The sequence below is a fragment of the Ylistrum balloti genome, unplaced genomic scaffold (genome assembly GCF_031769215.1).
Source record: "Ylistrum balloti isolate Yb309-2 unplaced genomic scaffold, AGI_CSIRO_Ybal_v1 Utg370024, whole genome shotgun sequence".
NCBI lineage: Eukaryota > Metazoa > Mollusca > Bivalvia > Pectinida > Pectinidae > Ylistrum > Ylistrum balloti.
This window is the reverse complement of record NW_026782090.1, coordinates 1,334,952-1,357,822: the sequence shown is the minus strand read 5'-3', so window position 1 is coordinate 1,357,822 and position 22,871 is coordinate 1,334,952. Positions and strand designations below refer to the sequence as shown.

The 22,871-nt window shown below is 36.0% G+C and overlaps 1 protein-coding gene across 1 annotated transcript; it reads right to left on the bottom strand.

Annotated features, from left to right (window-relative positions):
- Positions 1-5,275, bottom strand: LOC132548713 (DNA damage-binding protein 2-like). Its single transcript, XM_060212592.1, has 9 exons — positions 4,880-5,275; positions 4,287-4,478; positions 3,431-3,579; positions 3,119-3,218; positions 2,566-2,743; positions 2,176-2,318; positions 1,320-1,484; positions 513-558; positions 1-233 (listed from the first exon to the last, which is right to left on the bottom strand). Exons 1-9 carry the CDS (start codon positions 5,273-5,275, stop codon positions 1-3), a joined length of 1,602 nt encoding a protein of 533 aa, XP_060068575.1.
- Between the last annotated feature and the right edge of the window lie 17,596 nt (positions 5,276-22,871).

Genomic DNA, 22,871 nt, shown 5'->3' with positions numbered 1-22,871 from the left:
TCATAATTTATCTTTCTTGCTTTTCAATTTCAGTTTCACATCTTTTGTGTTAGTTTTTGATCCTTGTAAAGTTTTCAGTTTTTTCTCATCCGTTTTGTTTCTTCTCTGCCGTGATGAACCGTTGTCCCTTGTTGAATTTGACCCCTGGTGACCAAGACCTTTGAGCGATGTCATCAAACCTTCCTGTACATTAGATACATCTTCCTTCTTCATCCACAGTAGAACATGCAAACCTGTCAGTGCCATAGGTGGTTAGTATTAAACACACTACCAAGTAAGATTATTATCCTAGAACTTCTCGTCTTTGTTGTATTGTCATCATTGTCTTTAAATACTGAAACTTCTATGAATGATTATGTAAAAACCCATCAAAGGTTCAGATCGTATATCTGTTTTTAACATTACAACAATTGTGTCACTAAATGTTTTCTACTAATATATAATGCTGATTATGGATACTGAATTACAAATTTTATAAATTGATCAACATTATGAAGTCATTTTAACCTTACCCATTCCTGAGGCCAATAAATTTCCATCATTGTTGAATTTATTTACCTACAAAAATAAAAACATGACAAATTAGGTATAAAGACTGTAGAATCGTCAGATAAGAGAGCCCTAAACATTCTGGCAAAATTGATTCTCAAACCAGAAAAAATTCACAAGATTTTCAATGATCTTCACCCTGCTAGATCATCAGTGACCAACCCTGATTCAATAAGGAACCCTTCACTCTCAACTAACTGAGAGCAGTCCTACAACAATAACCCTAACCCTTCAAACTCAAATAATCAATAACACTTTTGATGGCTAAGTGACTTCTGATCTGTTGACATTTTATAGAACAAAAGGACACATGGTCACAATTTAAAACTTTACAAACGTTGCTGTAACACAGAACTGAGGCAGAACTTTTAAAAATTTTGATTGTTTTATATGTGGAATAATCTACCCACACAAAGTGTAAATGCAAGGACTGTTCGATACTGCTGGATAAACACTAACTGATAATGATTTACAAGTAATTGAAATAATATATTTATTTATATTTTTGAAATTATCATTTGATATGGACACAGGGGCTCTCTGCCTAAGTCAGTAATTTTACTATTAAATGCTTTTAAAAACTATATCATTTAGTACCCCTTTGAATGCAAGTGAAAAGGGAAGTATGAAATCAATTAGATACCATCTTAACAGTTTATTATCATATAGACAAATGAATTAGGAGTTCCAAGATAAAAATCTGACAAAAATTTATGATTTTCAATTATACCTCAGTAATGTTGGGTTGTTAAGTGTTGTAATATACTCACACAGACAATTCCTGGTGCACTGGGGTTGTGTAGACTTGACACAGTGTTTCCAGTGTTAGCATCGACCACATCAATGGTCCTCAGCTCTCCAGAGTGGTACCCAGGAAAATTTGGGTCCGGATATCGTCCTATCACTGCCAGATCTTGCAAAGGGTGCCATGTTGCCTGAGCAAATTTTAATATTAAAGTGTGAAATAATTATGGTAGTGGATAGCAACTTCATATTAATTGTTCTAAAATTACAACATTAAATTCACTTTTCCAAGTCGAAGATGATAGTTTTGTTATGTTGGAGGATCACATTTTTTAAGCATATTTTCTACCGAGTGTAATGGTATCACAAAGACCTGGAAATTTTGGGGAAACATTCCCAGTAAAGAGGTAGAAAAACCTTATCTTCTAGTACAGATTAAACAGTAATATGGTGGCCATGGTCTCTCTTAGTAATACCAGCAAGGTAGATCTACTTTAGTAAACTGAAATAAGTTATGGCGAGAGGGATGGGCACTGTAGACATTGCAGGCAATGTAGTATTGTAGGAGATACTTAAAATAAGACTTGCATCATTCAAACTGTAATAAGTTTCTATCCTTTCATGTCTTTCCAAATAAAAGATAAAGTGAAAATCTTCAAAACACTCAATTACAAATGGAAAAGATGTTTCATTATTTCGTTCTCAAGCTTACACTTTTGGTATAGAAATCTTGTATTAATTTAGAGCTTTTTAAACAAATTGAAGAGAACCCAGAAGTTATATCTTATGTTTTATGAAATACCCATAACAATATGTCACAATTACTACCTAAAAACAGTCACAAAAAATCTAAAAGTACTGAGTAAACTACAGGCAATATACCTTAATTGGGGTGATATGTTGGAAGAATCGGTGTGGGTGAAGGATAGTTCTCTCCAGTATCCAGGCTGGAGCACGGTACACTCGTACTTGGTTGTGTTGGTCTGTGGTCAATAGTCTGCAGCCATCTGTCCTACTGAAATGGGCTGTAAGAAGATGTACGGTGCATTTAACAAAGGCAAGATTGCTAATGAATGCTAAACAACTAATTTACAACAGTTCAACATAAACAGAGTAAGGACAAATTTACATAAATTCACCTCTCATCTAAAACCAATTAAATATTAATAAGTTTTTGGACTAAAATAGTAAAAAAAAAGACCAAGAATGATTCACTCTGTCAACTTTAAACTCTGTTTTAAGCATGTTACTATGGTTACGGAATATACAAACCAGAGTTAACAGGTCGATCATGCTTGAGCATGTGCAGAACACTTTTCCTGTTGGCCATCATACGAATATCCCAGAACATGACTGTTTGGTCAGTAGAGGCAGTACATAAGAGCCATTCCTCCCTTGGTGATATTTCTATATTGGTCACCTTACTTTTGTGAAGTCTGAATTCAAACACCTGTCAAGATTTGATACATATAATATTCATTTCCGCTGTAGAGTGTGTACAAGTATACATGTATCTGCCAACAGCTGTATCACTAAACCCATCCATTGTACTGTATTAAGTCTTCTACCTGGGCTTACTGTTTGATAAATACAGAACTGAAGTTTCCATTTTACAAGGTAGTCTTTACCATGCAACTATTTAATGGCCTTCTGTTGAATAACATTATTAGGATTACAAATAAATGGCAAAGTAACAGTATTTTCTTCACAAGTGTTGGTACCCTTTGAGTGAAATATCAACAGCATTTAATGGGGGAAATCATACACATTTTAGATGTAGGGATGGATTAACAATCATCACATTTTATACACTGATATGACTCACCTTTTGTCCTTCGTTAGACAACATTTGAACCTTGCCCAAATTGTCGCCTGCTACAACTAACTTCCTCTCTCTATGGATGTCAACACTGCAGTACCAGTTACTGTAACACAGAAAATTCAGCATGTCTCATTATCCATATAAAACTGATTTTTTGAAGTATGAAAGTTGTAATACAAAGGGTTTTATCAACAAATTTCCTCCCATTTAGAGCAATACAGACAATGATTTTGTCTTCTGGTCTGACCCTGAATGTCTGTCTTCAAATGACGAGTTCTAAAACACTGACATTTTTTCTGATGTATTGCTACTTACCTATGAGCATCCAAAGTATCTGCTATCACCTTTGACTGGCGACCTTCAAAGTCATGCACCGTGACACGCCCATCTACAGCAGCTGTTACCACTTTATCATAGTCATAAGGCCAGAATTTTAATGCGTTGATTATTCCTCCTGGTCCAATCTTTAATAAATTGACATTTGTAAACTTTCATCACAAATTGTAATACTTTTCCATCACAGCTAATCTAAAAAGCTTGGATCAAACTAAGATACAATTAATATTTAGTCAACAAAATAAAATCTGCTTCCTGAAATGTTATTTCAGACAACCCCAGCATTCAGTTGCCTAATTGACATTCGACAATTTTGAAAGTCAAATCATAAGTTTGAAGGGTCAAAACACATGTGAATGAGACAACTACCTTGAAATCAAATTGTCAAAACGAATTCATAGGAATCAAAAACTCAATGGTATTGATAATGTTATGTAATCAAAGTCAAAATTGGCAACAACATAAGGGTGTTCCAAACATACTACACTATACTGCATAGAGCAGACCCACTAGATAAACAGTATAAATATTAGTCTAATACATATATAGATCGACACATTACATTTATCTTGATTTCTACTCAAGTTTTGTTGCAATTGAAACCATAAAAATATATCAAATGAAAACTTCTTCATATTCTCAAAAACCTACTTAAATATCACAGCAAATTGTCAAAGTTAACAAAATATTAAAAGGAAAATACGCTACCGGTGTTCAAGTACACAGAATGAGATTTGTATTATGAAAATATAAGATTCTGTTTCTGTCAATGATAAATTGAATTTTACTGAATGTAAAACTTGAGGCAAAGAGCAATAGATGTATGAATTTTTACCCCTTGAACAAATTTCTCATTATTTATTTGTTGAGTGTCCCAAAGCATTATGTCTCCCCCTTTCGATCCCACGGCTGCAACATGTGGTTTACTAGGGTGCCAATCTATGGCAGTTACACGTCTGTCAAAAGGGCTGGCTGTCCGACACAGCTGCATGTCCGAAATTTGACTAACCACTGGCCTTGATAAGCTCTGTAAAAACAAAATATAAACACTTTAAAAGATGTATATGATTGCAAAGTACAAAACTGAAACATTACACATTGAATGTAATCGTGTTCAGCCATGATAATCATATGACTAGTACAACACAGGACCTAAATTAATCCATTTGGAGAGATGAAGTATAGATTAATCTTGATGAAGATGAGTGTATATAACTACTATCTGCTACAGTTATACAATTCTAGCTATATTTTGTATTCATTCTCACGACGTATGAATCAAGACCAATTTGTACGTGCCATCTATATCTATGTGTATAGAAACAGTTTTTATTTGAAATGTCATGTTAAGGTCAACAATATATTGCCTAAAACTTCATTTGTGACAAAGACATATATACACATGGGTAACAGCATGAAGATACACACATGAGCCAATGCTGAGTTGCACCTATTTCCCCAGGTGTATTGTTGAAGACAATGGACAATGTTCTGGCTCCTGCTTGCGACTGGTGTAAACACTGGAATCTGCAGAGGATGTTGTCTAGGTTTGAAATCAAACCATGGATGTTTCCCTTTTTCATTTAACTGTCTCTTTAATGTGCATGTATCCTCATCATCAATATTCTTATCTGAACTTGAAAGTGTGTTTTCCATCTGGTCAAGACCAGTTTCTGTTAGGATATTCTTTTCTGGGTCACTTTCAGTTTGTGATTTTTTCATTCGTTTTGAGAGCCGTCGGACGTATGTTTCTGGCTGACATATGTTTTGGTTTCCATCGGCAATCTTTTCCTTCTGAGATCTGAGTCTCCTTTTGGAAGCCATGTCTATTCTTGTGCTGGAGGAAAAGACAAAGTCACTATGTAAACAACCATCCATCAGGTGTCAAATACTTGTAATGCTCTGTACATCAGTAAATTATTCAGTTCAACAGTTAAATGCAAGAAGGCAGATAAAATTCTCAAGAGAGGGGGCTTACTCGAGAAAAATTGGCTACAATACCCACAACGACGAGATTGTTTCAAGAAAGTATCAATTTGGAAACGTTAAAAAAATCGAGTAATATAGGCATAATTACTATATAGGCCTAATGTATATGCGAGTATAGATATATATACATGGCGGCCAGTTCAACGTCTGAAAAGGGTGTATTAGAATGAGACATTGACAAATGAGACTGATTGAGTAAAATCTCAGGCACCTGTATCTGGAACGTATACAACACAAGGAAAATCTAGTTGACTGTGGATCATACCGATGTTTTAGTATACAGATGAAAAGTGGGCTGGGTTTTAACCGTGTTGTTTACGTTCCTGATACAGGTGTCTGTGGTTTAACTCTGAACCAGCCGACTTCACATAGTTGATAGATTTATCCTATCTTACATTTTTACAATGGAAGTGTGTACAGGTACACACCGTGTATACTTACATCGTATTGTTTTACCCGTGGTTTCGATGTTTACATCTCGGTCCACATGTCAGTGTTATGAAACTTTCGCGGTAAAGCAAGGGATCATGGGTATTACCACATTCCGAACACCTCGCGTGTTGTCTCGTTCGCAGTCGAAAAAGGTAGTAGACAAATCGTTTTCCGAAATGAAAGAGTAGCTCTCATTTAGTGCAGGTAGATAAAACACAACAAAATATGACAATGAGCTCACGAATCACAGGTAGACAAATTAAGATAGATAAACAGTCAAATCGCACAGTTTAAATGTCATGCAAGTCGTTTGCATATAGACCCATGGCTTACTAGTCTGACGCTCAACAAATCGAGCTAAAGAGAAGTTCTCTCTAGCCGAGTGGTATATTGCGGCTAGTATTTTACCAGGGTTACATTATTAATTGACAATAGTGTCTAATGCACCCTTTAAAAACGTCAATATAGGCGGTATAACATGGAAATTTGTACTCAATATGTGCTATTTGTTTTGTATCATTTAAGATAAGTTTAGGACTTATATGCAAGTCCTCTATACCAGACTAAAAACATTCTACAACATACTGAAATATTAAAAGTATTACTGTTATTTTACATAGACATTATACAAAATATTGAAATATTAAAAATATTACAGTTATTTTACATAGACCTCTTGCAAATGTATGCCATGTATATTATTATTATTATTGTGTAAATCTATCAGTATCTGTCAAAGCAATGGCAATTTACGTTATTTTATTCTGAATACTTGTCAATGACTTAACTTTGAGATTACCATAAACATTTCTAGCTATATGCATATCAAAACCACACACAGTTATCGTTACGATGTCGGCAGTAGGTAAACGCCATCCGGGTTTAATGGCGGATAATTATAATGATGTTGTAGTGACGTGCTTTATTTTTTTATTTGAACCTCTTCCACACAAAATCCACAACATATAAATCTTCTTATATATTCCTAGAATAATACTGCGGTATGAATACTTAGAAAACGGATTAAGTTTGTAGTATTGATAGACCCAAAAATGATCTATCAGCATGCGTTTTCATGGTAGAAAATGTGGACCAAGTTAGTAGATTATGTCAAATTCACTTTAGTAATAATCCTTTTCCTTTAAGGATATACTGCTATGAAAAAATGCTGTATGAAACTTTTGTTCGTGTTTAATGATTTTTTAAATGGTATATTTTAAAATGTAAGTTAAATAAAAAATAACAATATGTCGCCGATACTGGCATCTGAACACACTAATCATAGCTGGAAATAACTCATTTTCACAAATTATGTCTGCGGTTTCCCAACCGTCCCCTTTTCCCCTATCAATCCTACTTTTCCGCATCGAGTTTTCTTTTGTTCAGCGAGCCCTCGAAGTAGCTCCAGAACTCTCATGGAAATTAACTTAAGCATTTTTTAAACAAGCCAACGTCAAACATTTTTTCGACAGCTTTCTGGGAAGATAGTGGTTGCCAGGCCATCAAAAGTAACTGGGATGTAATGTTCGTAGTCAAGGGGAGTTCACTCTGGAACAAATTGTTACAATGTAGAATGAGGATCCAATACTAGGCAATGTTTTCAATAGAAAGAAGAACGGCCAGAGGTCTGAGTGCGGTGACGTTTCCAATATCATCCTATTAGAGCAACACGGTGGTATCTCGATTTATTATTATAGTTTTGAGAGAATAGCAATTGGAAGTTGATTTATATCTAGTAATCACTAAACTTTCAGATTACCAATTATCTTTAATTATTTCGGACAGACCTAAGTGCCATGTCGCGATTAAAATAGAAATGACCGTCATGATTGGAAACCTGTCAATCAGGGTCATTTGTGAGATACAACCTTGTTACATGATTAAAATAAAAATTATTCATTGACGCCACGACTTTTCATACCTGTAATTAAGAAAATTTGAGACGGATTTAGGATGAAAGCGATTTTTACCTGTAGGATAAATCCGAGTATGCAAAGTATGAAGTCCTTTTTATGCGTCACACACTGAATGTTCTTGGAGCATTATCACTTTTAAAGTCTTGTATATAATCCACCAAAACTAGCGTAACAAGAGATTCATATGACTAGCCATTTAACATATTTATAGATTCGTGGTGCTATGTTTGACGCTCTCTAGCCGTGGCGAATTGTATTTCTATGGGAGATAAGAAACAGACCAGTCAGTGCTGAAGTTGTTGTGTCCTTAGACAAGAAGCTTTACCTAATTCCTTTGGATGGCATGCGGCGGGCCTCTCGTATATTGTTCAGTGATGTAGCCACCAGCTACTGAAAGCAGAACGTCAAAATGACTCTGGTTGTTAAGGAGGTAATGAACCCAACAAGAAAACAGACCCCAGCACTTTGATCTGATACACTGTCTTTGACTCCAGTTATAGTGATAATCTTGTGATTCCGTAACCAGGACACAATAAGTCTACGCAATACTTCGTTAAAACCCTGTTGTACTTTTCAATATCCTCACAGATATAAAGCTTGGATACAGGGAAGAAGGATTAATTAATCTTGACGCTAGTCACTTCTTTCATGTCCTCTACTTGAGAAACAAGTGTAAGGTGGAGAGTAAGAAACTCTGTGGAAGGATACGACATTACAAATGAGTGCCGTCGGAATGCACTTATTGACCTGATAAATCATAGAAGCAATCTTCGGATTTTAATTTCAAATGAATTTTGTAAATCAATAAAAAATACATGGCGTGAAATTCCAAACGGAAATATATCTGTGCTGATTTTGTCGTCCGCCATTGATTTCTCATTGATTAACCGATTGTTATAAGCGTTCTATGTGAAAGTTTTGTAATTTTTTTTAAATTTTTTTTTGTGTTTGTTTTATTCTCTGGTGGCCAACATATTAATTTTGCAGGTGCTATCTGTATTTGATTTATTTCTTTAATTTGATTCGATTTATTATTGTACATGAAGTGTGCAATGCCATTACAATAACATTCATAACATTCATTAAGAGGGGTTATATTTCACTGGGCTGGAATATGTCATTTACATCACACAGCTTGTTGGATTAATATTCCAACTTTTCAATATTCAGCACCTGGATTAAACGACTTGATGACGTAGCCAGAGGATTGTTATAATTATATAGTTGATTGATAATATCGGGGTAGCATGAGTACTCGATTTACTTTATCTACGTCAATAACCATTCTCTCGTTGGATTAAAAAATTAAGACAAAAAAAGAACGAGTTATGTCCCTTGGAACATGTTTAATACTAGTACCCAGTCCTGCTATTTCATTTTAAATTATGTCGTGCAAAACACATAACAGACCCGAGTATGTTATTTAAAGCATAATTTGAATGTTTTGTTAAGTCTCGTCAGAATGAAAAATAATAATCATTTATTCGATTTTGGTTTGTTGTTGAACACGTTGGACCGTGACGAACGATCAAGACTGAATTCGTAATGGCCAATCAACACAGAAAAGGTAGTTACTGTTAAGAAATGGTGGACAAAAAATAGAGAAGGAAACAAATATATTTGAAATATATATGTTAAAACATTCACATATAGAAAAGTGATTGTGGTAAGTCAGCTACAGTATTATAGTAAAGACTGACAGCTTTCTAGAATTTTTATATTTACAGTAATTGCGATAAAGCTGTCAATTTACTGTTGACCCGAATGAAGTCTTACAATCCGAGGAGACCGGTGTACCGTGGAGAACCTACGTAGTCGAGGAGATGATCCCAGATTTTTTCACTTCATCAAGGGGTATCGAACCCAGGTCGCCAAAGCAGCAAGGCAAGAGTGTCGCCAACAAGTTCTTTATTTTCACCAAAAGTCTTACGACTAAAAGGTACAAGCTATTCATATACAGGTACATATGTTATAGGAGAGTGTCTAAAGCATACGAGTGCAAACTATAAACGCTGAACACATTACGAATACACAAAATTATAAATAACTAACTAATCAATTACGCCTCTTAGTGGCTAGATATAAATTTTTTCCTAAATTTGACAACTCTTTAACGTTATTCACAGATAATAGTTGGACAAGTTTGTAAACAGATGGACTCGTAATAATATACTGACACGCAAAAGAAACGCAACCTATATGAAATGTCAACATTTTAAAGATATGAATAAACTGTTGCTAGCCTTTTTGACTAAAATGATACCACACACATTTCCTATCGATTCACGGTTGACTGAACTCGGTCACACGACCATTTACCCCGATTTGCACGTGCACGCGTACACGTGGCAGCACTTCGTGAGTATCAGACCTGTTTGTTATCTTTCAGGTATTTGGTAAGAATTATCCACTGTTGATTAATATTTTTGTTGCACAAACAAGATGCCTCGGCTAACCAATGATGAACGTAACAGAGCAGTGCAGTTACTATTGGGTGTAAACACCCAAAATGCTGTGGCAAGGGTACTGAATGTCCATAAAAGCACTATTAGTGGACTATATCCCTGCCTTAGAACTACTGGTACAACTGCTGACCTCCCTTGAACTGGCCAACCGAAGGTTGCGACACCACACCAGGACCATTTCACGAGGTTGCAGCATCTGCGCAACCGCTTCCAACTGCACAGAAAACCGCAAACGAGACACCAGGGACAGATCATCCGAGAATAAGCCGTGATACTGTGATGAGGCGTTTGCGATCATACGGTATAAAACCTCAACGCGTTGCAGGGGAATGCCACTTAACCGTCGACGACGTGACGTCAGACTTCAGTGGTTGTGACAACACCGTCCAAATGTGTTTCCTATGCAAAGATGGCCCCGTGTACTCTTCTCTGACGAGTCCAGATTTACGTTTTATCGCTCTGATGGATGTCGACGTGTTTTCAGACGTTGTGGTGAACGATACACCGACAACTGCATGTTGGAACGTGACAGATTTGGTGGTGGTAGCGTAATGGTATGGAGCAGTATTTGCGGTGGTCGCAAAACCCCTATAGTAGTCATTGAAGGCAATTTGACCGCTCAGCGGTACATAGACACTGTCCTGCAACCTGTCGCGGTCTCTTTTGTCCGCCAGTATAACTTAATTTTTCAACAAGACAATGCCAGATGTCACGTAGCGCGACTTGCCATGGATTTTCTACGCCAAAACAATGTGCAAACACTACCTTGGCGGTGTGTTCCCTGAACGCATACATGTCTAGAACAATAGGTAGAAACATCAAAGGGAGGGTAATTATAGTCTATATCATACATGTATTATATTTACCTGAGATATTTTACCTGTGGATCTACCTGTGTTACCTGTATTAACCTGTGATAACTTGCAGAAAGAAAACTAAGATATCAATATGAAGTTCAATATTTATTAACTTTTCTTATGATAATATTACAATTGATTAAATTTAAAATACATTTAATATAAAGAAAGAACACAAAGATGCCAATATTTATGAATATATTCTATCATAATAGCACAATTACCTTTAAATAACATGTAACTTCAACTAAAATATCAAGTTCAACATGTATGAATATATTCTATCATAATATTACAATTAACTTTAAATTCAAATCAAATCTATAAGGTACAATATTTTGATCTAAAGAAAGATCAATGTACAACATATCAGCACATAACTAAAGACATATATACAGCACTAGGAAATGATAAATATATGCAGCACTACTACAAAAACTTATAAATATACAGCACCAGGAAATGACAAATATATGCAACATGACTATGAATACTAATAAATACACTGCACTTATATGTCACACTATTTTGTTTAGAAACTGATTGATGTTACAGCACTAACGGCATATACGAGACACTAAAGACTGATAAGTGATAACACTAATTCAATGATGAATATATAGCACTGACATAAATATCTGCAACAATGACACAACGTACAAAGTCATTCGTTTTGCTCAGAGCAAGTCTAGGCAAGACATTTCAACCCAAGTGAAGAAGCTCAGATGCTGCATCAGCGTACGCAATGATGTCTGTGGTGTTGATCTCCAGTCTCTGTTTCAGCAGGGCAAGGCGGGTGTCAATGTTTCTGTACCTCTTGGGTCGGGGCCGTCTGGTTCCATATTCGCGTCGTTAGGAGTCTTGCAATTTCGTTGGTAGCCTGAATGTCTTTGAATGTCTGGATGATCTCGAAGATGTTTGGATGGGCGTGTTGCACAATCTTCTTCAGCTTCCCGTGCCAGGCTTCTAGGTGGTTGGTGGTACGTGGTCCATCGTTGTCGTAGTGGTTCCAAACTGGTAGGTCTCCATCCACCCATTGGTCAACAACATAGTCCGTGAATGGTGTCACGTCAGCTGGTAGGTCGGCGTACTCAATGTCCTGTAGTGCGTGAAACCAGACATCCTCAACTTGCTGCTCAGGTACCAGAGGTAGGACTGCTGCATAGGACATGAACCATCTCCTGATGTCTTCGTATATAGGTATGGAAGCTGTAGTCCAGTCATCAGTGCCTTTCTCCATGACGCATTGGGTGTAGTAGGAAATGAACTAGCCCTTGATATCGGTTTTCTGTAGACGTGCATGATTGCGTTGTGGACAGCTGTCTCAAAGTCAACGAATACCATAGTCGGTTTATATAGGACATGAACCATTTACCCATAGCCGGTTTATATAGGACATGAACCATCTACCCATAGTCGGTATATATAGGACATGAACCATCTACCCATAGTCGGTTTTTATAGGACATGAACCATCTACCCATAGTCGGTTTATATAGGACATGAACCATCTACCTATAGTCAGTTTATATAGGACATGAACCATCTACCCATAGTCGGTTTATATAGGACATGAACCATCTACCCATAGTCGGTTTATATAGGACATGAACCATCTACCCATAGTCGGTTTATATAGGACATGAACCATCTACCCATAGTCGGTTTATATAGGACATGAACCATCTACCCATAGTCGGTTTCTAAAGGACATGAACCATCTACCCATAGTCGGTTTATATAGGACATGAACCATCTACATATAGTCGGTTTCTATAGGACATGAACCATCTACCCATAGTCGGTTTATATAGGACATGAACCATCTACCCATAGTCGGTTTATATAGGACATGAACCATCTACCCATAGTCGGTTTATATAGGACATGAACCATCTACCCATAGTCGATTTATATAGGACATGAACCATCTACCCATAGCCGGTTTGATTGAATACAAGATCTTGTGTTATCTATCTACCAAAGAAATGTACATTCACGCGGTAGGGAAAAACCACAATTATTTCAACAGAAACTACTGTTTCCATTTGGAGAGGTTTCTACAACTGTCTCGACATGTTTTTGCTGTATATTAATTTACTTCATCGACTTGGATTATTTTGTCATGTCTATTGGTGTCTATGATTAATCAAAACACATTATTAACCCTGACTGTCTCAAGTCATCTGGTCTGGGAGGATAATATAGGATGACCATGATTAATATCAGTATATACTGACCACACATGTGATTGAAGTGTTGAGTGGGCGGATGTCCAATGTCCATTATGCTTGTGCTAGAGCGGTACAGATAATGTTTGTACTTTACTAGCTCCTGGCGTGGTTTGTATGGCTTAAGGATAACGATATTGTGGATGAAAAAATGGAAACATAAAACAATAAGATACGTCGGATGTAAATACGATGACAGAGATATTCACGGGCGTTACTTAAAAGTTATACTGTATGGAAATATTTTTCATATACAAATATCGGGGTATGATCATATACATAAGTTTATCATATATATATATATATACATATACTCTAAAGGAGAAGATGTTATGGTTTTTACCTTAAATTAAAGAGATGGACCAGCAGGCGTTTTATTTTGTCTAACAGTGGCTATTGTATTGGTTTTTTCTCGAAATAGGATCGATAATCCTTATATATCGTCATTCGTTTCTTTCTTTTTATCTAAAGGGGGAATGTTAATTGTTCATAAGGCGTGATGTCGATGATGTATTGGATGTCAATAAAATTGCAAGATAAATGTAGATGTTGCCGTATACATTTGAGTACCCATTGCAATCCAAGGGCCTAGAATAGTATGCTTTTTAAATTCCAGAAATACTTACATAAACTTATATCTTGTGGTATGTCATTCAGCTGCATATTTATTTTATACCTGGTCCCTGAGTCTTATCACGGTGCTTTGTAATGTTTAAATCAGTAGCAGCGTGTTTACTCTCATTTACAGTTTGTGTTTCTTTTGAGCACAAACGTCTTGAGATCGCTTTAAACGTTTCGGAAACAAGAATGTACCATAAGAATGTAAATTTATGCTGATGGAACCCTTGATCATTGAATTATTCAACAGTTTGTGTCAGTGGTCTGTGGATTTGGTGAGTGATTTTCCCTGTAATTACTTGTAAGGTCGATGATCCTGACACAGGGGTCTGTAATAGTTACAACAGCATGAAGTTCGTAACAAAGGTTCTAGAACATGATGTAGTACATACACAATGATAATTTTTTGAAATTCTAGAAATTTCTTCTAACTGATATCAACGTTGTGAATGATGAATTGCAATTTGGATGTTGTAAGATCTCGTTTCGCTTGCGTCACCTCTCAATAAAAGCCTCTTGGTATCAGCGTCATATCGAAACAGCAGTGCCTATCCTAAATATTGATTCTATACAAATGATATTGAATTAATTTGAAGTTTGCAACCTTTTGGTATAATATACCATTTTCATCCACACTTTATTCGTACTGAGGATAAGAACAAGGATATATTCGTAACTTAATTGTGATGCGTACTTTAGGGTCATTGCCTGGTTTGTCATTACTTGTCAATAATTTCTTTAGCGACCTAAGTCCCCGTGGTGTTGTATACACAGTTTTTGGTGTCGCTGTTTACTGTTATATATCCCCAAGTGTTTGATAATTACAGTAGATATACGTACCCCTGTGTCCTGAGAAGTGCGTGGCCAGAGCCAGCAAATAATTGCATACGAATGACACAGTATTATTGCGATGTTCGATATATATGTACTCTGTTTCCTAATATAACCGAGTTCACGTGCACTTTAACAGCGAAAGGAATAAATTGGATGCATCGGCTAAAGGCGAACAATAATAGATTTGATTTCTTTGATAAATGAAGTCATTTGGTGCATAATTGATGTTTATTTGTCTATATATTGGGATGCATAAAGAATGATGAAAAAATAACGAAAAAGGAGAGAATTGCAAATATAGCTTCGGCTCTTGAAATTCTGCAATCCCACGAAAAATACAAACTCGGCATATCTATTTATTGTTGATATGTAATTGAGTATATATTCACGTGTCTGTTCTTAAACACATCAGACATAGCGACCTAGACAATCTAATTATTTAAGCTACACTATTCGTGTGTGTGTGTTTGTCACGTCACATTTCATTTTCCTTTTACTAACAGAATTTTGTTGCATAGAAACCTACGGAAACTGCTCTGGTGTAAGGACCATATTTACACTGGTTCTCTCCTTATGCTTACTAATGATCTATCATGCTTTTTGAAAACAAAAGCAACGGTTTCTCTAAAAGGGATTAGAAATTCAGCAAGAGAAATATCTAGATATATAAACATTAAACGGTGGCCGGGTGGAATATTTGAAAAAAAGGAAAGAAACTGCAGGATTTGATGTGTGGAAGATAGTTTGTTGTAGTGTGCCCAATCCTTTTGTTTCTATACAATAAAATGTGTTTAGATCGGAAACATGTGATCATCATGACGCGAATCCATGGGAAAAACTCAACAAAGCAAACAGAAATGAAGAAATTCCGATAAAACTAGATGAAAATACCAACAAGTCAACATTATCATAATCCAAACTCAAATTCAATGAAACTAGGGCAAAATACAAGCAAACGTAAGTAACAAAAGAATAAGACCATATGTTATGGAAGACTAAGCGTCTTTTTCTTCATAGACGACACTCGCACATGTAAATCTTGGTCATTCCAAGTATGTAATATCACGATTTCAGGCGAGAACAAAGTCATACTAGTCGGTATATGTAAGAAATGTAATGCACGCTAAATTTCTAGAGCAACATTTCTTATCTGTAACGAGCTGAATAGATCAAACAGACACCTTCAAGATTTAGATGTTTACCGCGAAACACCTCACACAATCGGTATCAGACGATCTATCATTTCATCTATCATAGTAGGGGAATCGGTTTAGAAGTCTTTTGACATTTTTCTGGGTTTTGACAAATCTCAAATTGATAAGCTGGGCTTCAGACGGTATCCTGGGACAGCCTCTCACGATCATAACGGCGCCGGTGCGGAAGACAGATTCAGGTTGCTTAATGGTTAGTGAGAGTTACCCAGTAGTTGATGAAAAATTCAAATTGCTGACACTGAAAAGTCACGATAGTTAAAGTTGATTTAAACACATAAAGTATATCAATATGATTTGTTTCAACAAATCTGCCGTTGTGAAATGATTAAAGTTGCTGTCTATTTTGTTTAATCCATGTTAGAATTTTTTCACAGACTATAACCAGCCTTTGAACCACTGGGACTAGACGGCTTTACACAGACATGTTAGGCTAATGACATCAACTATGTAGTGCATGACAACAATGCACTTTCTCTAAAGGCACTAATTCAATGCAATGGACTGTGAAACGCCACTTCACACCTACTTTTGTTTCAGGGAACAATATCTGACATGTAGAATTGTTTGTGATGGTGAATCAAATCAAATCATTGGTACGATCGTTCAAGTATACAATGAATATGAAAGATGACGTTATATACCGGAAGTAGAAAAGTACTCCTCATATAGTAGAAAATATTGAAGAATATAATTTATTGAACTGCGGCCCAAGAGGTTGTGGAACACGGCTTTCTATCTTAAGCTATAACTATATAATCCATGATATCATGATTTTAAGATGTGGGCAATTTGAACAGGACTGCAGTATAGTCAATGGATCATCATGTAGATATCTAAAATAAAATGTTATATGAAGACATACCCTTATCGTCATTAAGGGGTTAAAGACTGTTGACGACGTAGTGATAAAACGTTTCTATATTAAAACACACAAACTTTAAACAAACAATGAAATGATGCTCAATATCATGTAAATATAGTATTTTTGATCGATTGCCTTTTGGCGCCTTTGAAACACTAAGAGACATATGAAAAAGCTCGTCTACCGACAACAAAGAAATAGACCGAAAATACAGATACAATGTGAACAGCATATTGGATTTTGTCTTCCAGATGTTTACTTAGTGGACGACACAGGGAAAAGATCCATTTCTCAAGGGAACTCACCCTGAGTCGGCATTTATATGATATACAGTGGGTACTATATTTTGAGTTTTCCAAAGTACCCTAAATGTGCTTGAATCAGCATGGCGTGAACGGAATTCGGTAGAGGTAACACTTAGTCGTCTCGTAAGATATGCAATTACATCTATATATCTTATCCCGGGAGTCCCACTAAATACTGAAATAACATGGTGAATCAAATTGGCGGATGTACGCATTGCACTTTATAGGATTGATGAAACTAATGTTGTTTTCGGCAATAACTGCATACTTTGTTTCTTATTATCGCAAACTGTCTAGGTCTAACATTTGCCCATAGCATATCGAGACTCGTCTTCTCTTCAGTGCTTTTTGGAAACCTTTGTTTACTAGGTTTATAGACAAGTGAACAGCCAGGGTCATTTTAAGCCATGGTTTTCTAGAAGAAGTTGGTGGTAAACTCACTGAATAACATACGCGAGACCCGTCGCATGCTCGTCCAGAGCCCTTAGGATGAAGTGTCTTGCCTAAGGACACAACCACGGCAGCAGTGACCTGTATGTCCCTCAGGTACCTAAGAAACACAAACCACCTCCAGGGAAGCGTCGAACCACGCACCTTGATCTTGATATAACGTAGGTCAGCGCTCTAACCCATTGAGCAACTCCATGGAAACCTGTGTGAAAAATAACCCTGTATATCTATGGCAGAAAACATACTGAATCGATCTACAATCCATGCTTATTTGATCTAGATCAATTATGGGGCTGGGCTTCTTCACCACCCCGTCTAGATTTTGACTTTTCTTTTGATCTCTTAGAATTTTCCTCATTCGCCTCCTAGGTTTCAAAATTTAGGCCCCTTAGTATCAATGACGGGTCCTAGAAGGACGAAAAAGGTTATGATGCAGTTAAATGCATTGTTTGGCTTTACTGTATTCCACTCTAAATTATGAAAAGGTGCTATTTACTTGTGTGCCGTTTGTACAATCAAAAGAGATCTCCTAGAGCTGCAGACTTCATGTCCTGGAATTCGTAAATGCTACAACAGATTCTTCTACATCAGCAGCTCATCTCGAACTTCTACTTCAACGACACCAGCATGGAAAGCTTTCTATCTAGCTGTGTGATAAACGTGAGGATTTCAATTTTCAGAATGTGAATTTTCCATTTCAAAACTATCCTCAATTCGCAGATAAAGTAGAACCAAATATTCTTCATGGATGGACGTGTTAAACAGTGCTTTACCAACTGTTAAAATTTCGTAACCCCAGGGACTCATAACCCCTTAGAGGGGGGGGGGGTAAAAGTTACTATAGTATATAGGAAAATTATTCAGCTATAGTTCAAACTTGGCTGAATTATTAGCATAAGTGGATAATTCGATGACAGGTAAAAATTGACCTCGGCTGACCCCCAGGGGCTGATGGGTGGGTGGGTCAAATTGACTGAAATTTTGAAGGTGATAAACTGTTCATGGATGGAAGATTTCATATATGAAAATTCAATTTTTCTATTATTTCAAACTTGGTTAAAAACCTTAGCACGGGACAGCAGTTAATTTTTAGGTTCTGAGTTCAAATATCAAGTTCACTGATTGCATTCAGACTTTCTCAATTGCTTCTTAATTTACAAGAAGTGCTAGCTCTCAAATGCATTTTTACAATAAAAGATCAATGTCACATACACAAGAAATTGTACAAGTGTTATAGTTAATATGTACTTGACATAATGAAGTTTAAAATAAACGTCGTCAGGCCAGAGGTCAGTGTTATCAGGTTAAAGGTCAAGGCCAAAGTTAAAATTAATATTGGCAGATATTTTGTAATTATATCGCGAAGCTTTATTGACAGAAATCTGTTGAGAAATTGACTGACCACAGGCCGAAATCACGAAGTCAATATTGAAATACATTTTTTGGATTGCTAATATTTTGTTAGGAATGAAGTCCCCGTGGTTGAGTGTAAAAAGTGCAAACTGAAGTTGTTGAGAGGAAATGAGTGATAATACTTAATTTGTAACATCTTCTGGCTTTAAAAAAGATGGAACTTAGTATTTAAATAGTCAATCTTTCTGGCAATGTTTAATTTATATCTATCGCGATATTGCAACTTATGTAAAACATTGCCTGAATGCTGAATCATGTACTGTCACTGAATTTCTGACTAACCACAACCAAGACGAAAATATAATTGCGGTTAGACCTCGTTATAATTATTTTAAAATCATGAGTACCAGCTGTTTGCTAGCTCTCCTTCATTTGTGTAAAAAGGATTAGCTTTGTGTTGATTGATCATATCATCCTGAAGGGACAAGCATGACCCATCATTTTTATTGAGAAATCAATCAAAGTTAACTAGATACATTGAGACAAAGGGAAGTGGAAATGCAAGTAATCAAAGAAGTATGGTATACAGAGGACAAAATCATAAAAAGGATCAAGTTTTTTGGACGTCGATGAGGCAAGTGACATTTAATACTCCATTACACCTAGTCTTATTCTCCGTGCACTTTTCCATGTGTTTCTGTATGAATATTTCTTTTGTTAATTTTTTGCTCTCTTTTTATGGAATTGAGTATGAGTTATGATTATGTTGCCATGTTAGTATTTTCTTGATGTTTATTAGATATAAACTACCCACCTGGGTTATCGTTTGTTTTGTAAATTTGGTGAATATCATGACACGGTTTCCGAGGTTTTTGTAAGGTTGGTCGCTGACATCCGAAACAGATCTTTGAAATATCATTTAAATGAAATGCCATAGAGAAACCGGGTCTAACAAACATGACATTGAATGCCAGTATAAATGTTGTAGAATATTCTACATGACATTTGATGCGTTATTATATATTATTGTAAAACACTTACTAAGGCAGAGGTCACCGTATGGGTAATATGACAGTAAATATCATGGGTTCACGAAATCAGCAACATTGGCCCTCTATCCAGTGGTAACCAGTGACAAATGCTGTAAAAACAGTCTGACATTTAGGTACATACACAAGAGGCTTTCAATCTACTTAGAACCACCATATAACGAAACCGTCCTCAGGATATATCGGAGTTGTCGAAGCCCTGGATAGGTTAATTAATTCAAAGCACCCAAGCAGTCCTTAGGCATCTGTTACAGAACAGGTTGATATCATAAACTGGTCACGTTAGCATCGGAAAAATGGTCATCAAGTGCTCAGAAACGAAGGTAGAGGTTAATGGAATAGACAATTTGTAATTTATGGTAACCTCTCTTTGGTAAAGACGTTGGTTCAATTTGTGTTACAAATCAGTAGTATACGCTAGCGAACTTTACCATAACCGAAACAGATTCTACTTTTTCAAAAAGTTTAAACCAAACTATCATACAAATCAATAGAAGAAAAAATAAAAAATAAAAAAAAAAAAAAAAAAAAAAATGAAAAATACAAAATTTCCCCGATTGGGGAGGGGATGATGGATGGATACTGTTCTGCATTGGGTTTGGATATATGGATAGAGATGACGTTGTCATATGTATTTGATTCATTTTTCAACATCAATAAGGTTTTGTTGACTGGACACTGGGCTAGGCTGGGTTATTAAGTCACTCTAGGACCCTATCTTATGTCTACATATACAATGCTAACAATCTGTATTAGACCGTTGTTTGGTTTAAATGTAGAATAAACCTCTCTGTTCCATTGTTATAGTTTAATTTTTCTGCCAGTAAATTAATCATGCTGGGGTAGCGATTTCAACTGCATGACAGGCTGTGTATACTCATTATTTTAATGACGTGGTAGATAGATTGCGTGCTGGTAAATACAGACTCGATTCCTGCGCGCGCGGAGTCGGTCCGGTGGGTCTGACGATAATTGAAGGAACTTGATGTTTAAACTCCTATCTTGTAACCTGCGTGAGTTCTCGAGGCACTAGGATTACTTCAGTACTTAAGAAACATGTTAATCCTCATTTCATTTATAGTCAAAGTAGTATAGAAACAAGGGAATAGAGGCATGTTAACTTCCTGATTAATTAACCTCAGAATCGATGAAATGACAGTAAATCATAAACAAGAGAGAGATTTGAACGAAGAACTTCTACAATGTAAAAGGGAATACCAATTTTAGTATTAAACCGGGAAATGTAAGGATATTTGTTTGTTGTCGACATCTATAACGGACATCGAGATATATGGAACACGTCATTGGATATCGAATCAATCGCCACATATAAATGCCTAAGATCGAATAAGTAGAAGTGTTACTATCTAGAAATGGAAATTAAACAAAAATGATTGGAATAACACTTGTCAAACATCTTGTTGGTTGCGGTATGTGATTCAAGTAAGATGAACTCCGTCTTGTCTACGACGACAAAAATACAGTCAAGACATCATCAATATATTCAAATATAAAATTGAAGGAAATAAAATAAATTGTGTATGACACATTGACATAGAATATCAATCTATTTCGCCACAGTTAAATCACATTTAATAGCTATGTGTTTGTGCAGATTTGATTTCGTTATCAACTCTAAATGATAAATTCGTTTCCATATATCTTCTGTCCAATACATCAGCTGTTAGTAATACAGGTTTTCTTTGTTTTTAATAAATAACACAGGCGAGCATTTGGCTGATATGGAAGTATGATATCGATTTGGTCAGAAGCATCATGATATATGTCTTTCATATGTGGGGTTCCTTATGGCTTATATTACAAAGAGCTGGAAAAAAACTCACAGCAGATGAGTAATACAGGTTAACTGATGGTGGATATGTTTGTTATATTTGTCATAATGATAAGGAAACATCTTATTTCGCTGCGTGACGAAAGTTTGGCATTTTGATGCCTGTCAGTATGCATGATGGTTTCATTGTTGTTAAACTTGTTCTCACTTAGGACTCGCAACAAAATCTTACGGCCATGGTGAAAAATACCGGAAAGGACATGTCACAAGGAAACCACAAGCCAAATATGAAAGCCTTACCTCTTATTATGCAATAGTTATGGCCAATGTTAAAGATGTTCAAATATACGTCAAATGTTACAGTTAAGGTCACATGGTAAACAAAAAAAAAAAAAAAAAAAACGGGGGAAACGCCGACATCAGCATTCGATCCAAGAACCTTTGGAGCCGAGAGCAGGGAACTTACCACTGTTGTACCGTTAGGTTAGTAATTCCATACACATTAGTGGTAGAATATGAAATGTCAATGTCCGAGAAAATGAAACCCTTTATGTCTCTTTACACTTAGTATTTATGCTAATAGAATTTACACTTGAAGTTTACCACCAGGGACAATCCCCTTGTGTCTTCCGATCACTTTGGATTTGCCTTAGTCGCCTCCTAGGCTTTGAAATGTAGTCTCTTAATATTGTATCACTTACGAGTGTTAGAAGGACAAAATTGTTGTATAATGCATTTTCATTCAATATTTGACTCTGCTGTATATAAACCTAAATCTGTATCCACTCTTAAACATTGTTTAAGGTTGTTTTTCGCTTCATAGAAACCTACTTGACAAAGGCTGCAGATGACATACATATATAATTTGGTAGGTCATAAAACATTTCGGATCGTCATTGTTTTAACAAGCGGAATTTTAACGATGAAGCCAATAACCAATTACTAAAAAAACCCAGACATTTCACACCTGTGAAATCTGTTCACGGATTTTGAAATACACTACTGAACACTACACTTTCATTATGCCAGATTCTTCATTGGAAAATAAGTCAC

Coding starts and splice junctions, on each gene's coding strand:
- LOC132548713 (XM_060212592.1), bottom strand. CDS start 5,275: ATGGCTTCCAAAAGGAGACTCAGATCTCAGAAGGAAAAGATTGCCGAT. Junction 4,479..4,879: donor GCAACTCAGCATTGGCTCAT/GTGTGTATCTTC, acceptor TTGTTTTTACAG/AGCTTATCAAGGCCAGTGGT. Junction 2,744..3,118: donor TGTCTAACGAAGGACAAAAG/GTGAGTCATATC, acceptor AAATCTTGACAG/GTGTTTGAATTCAGACTTCA.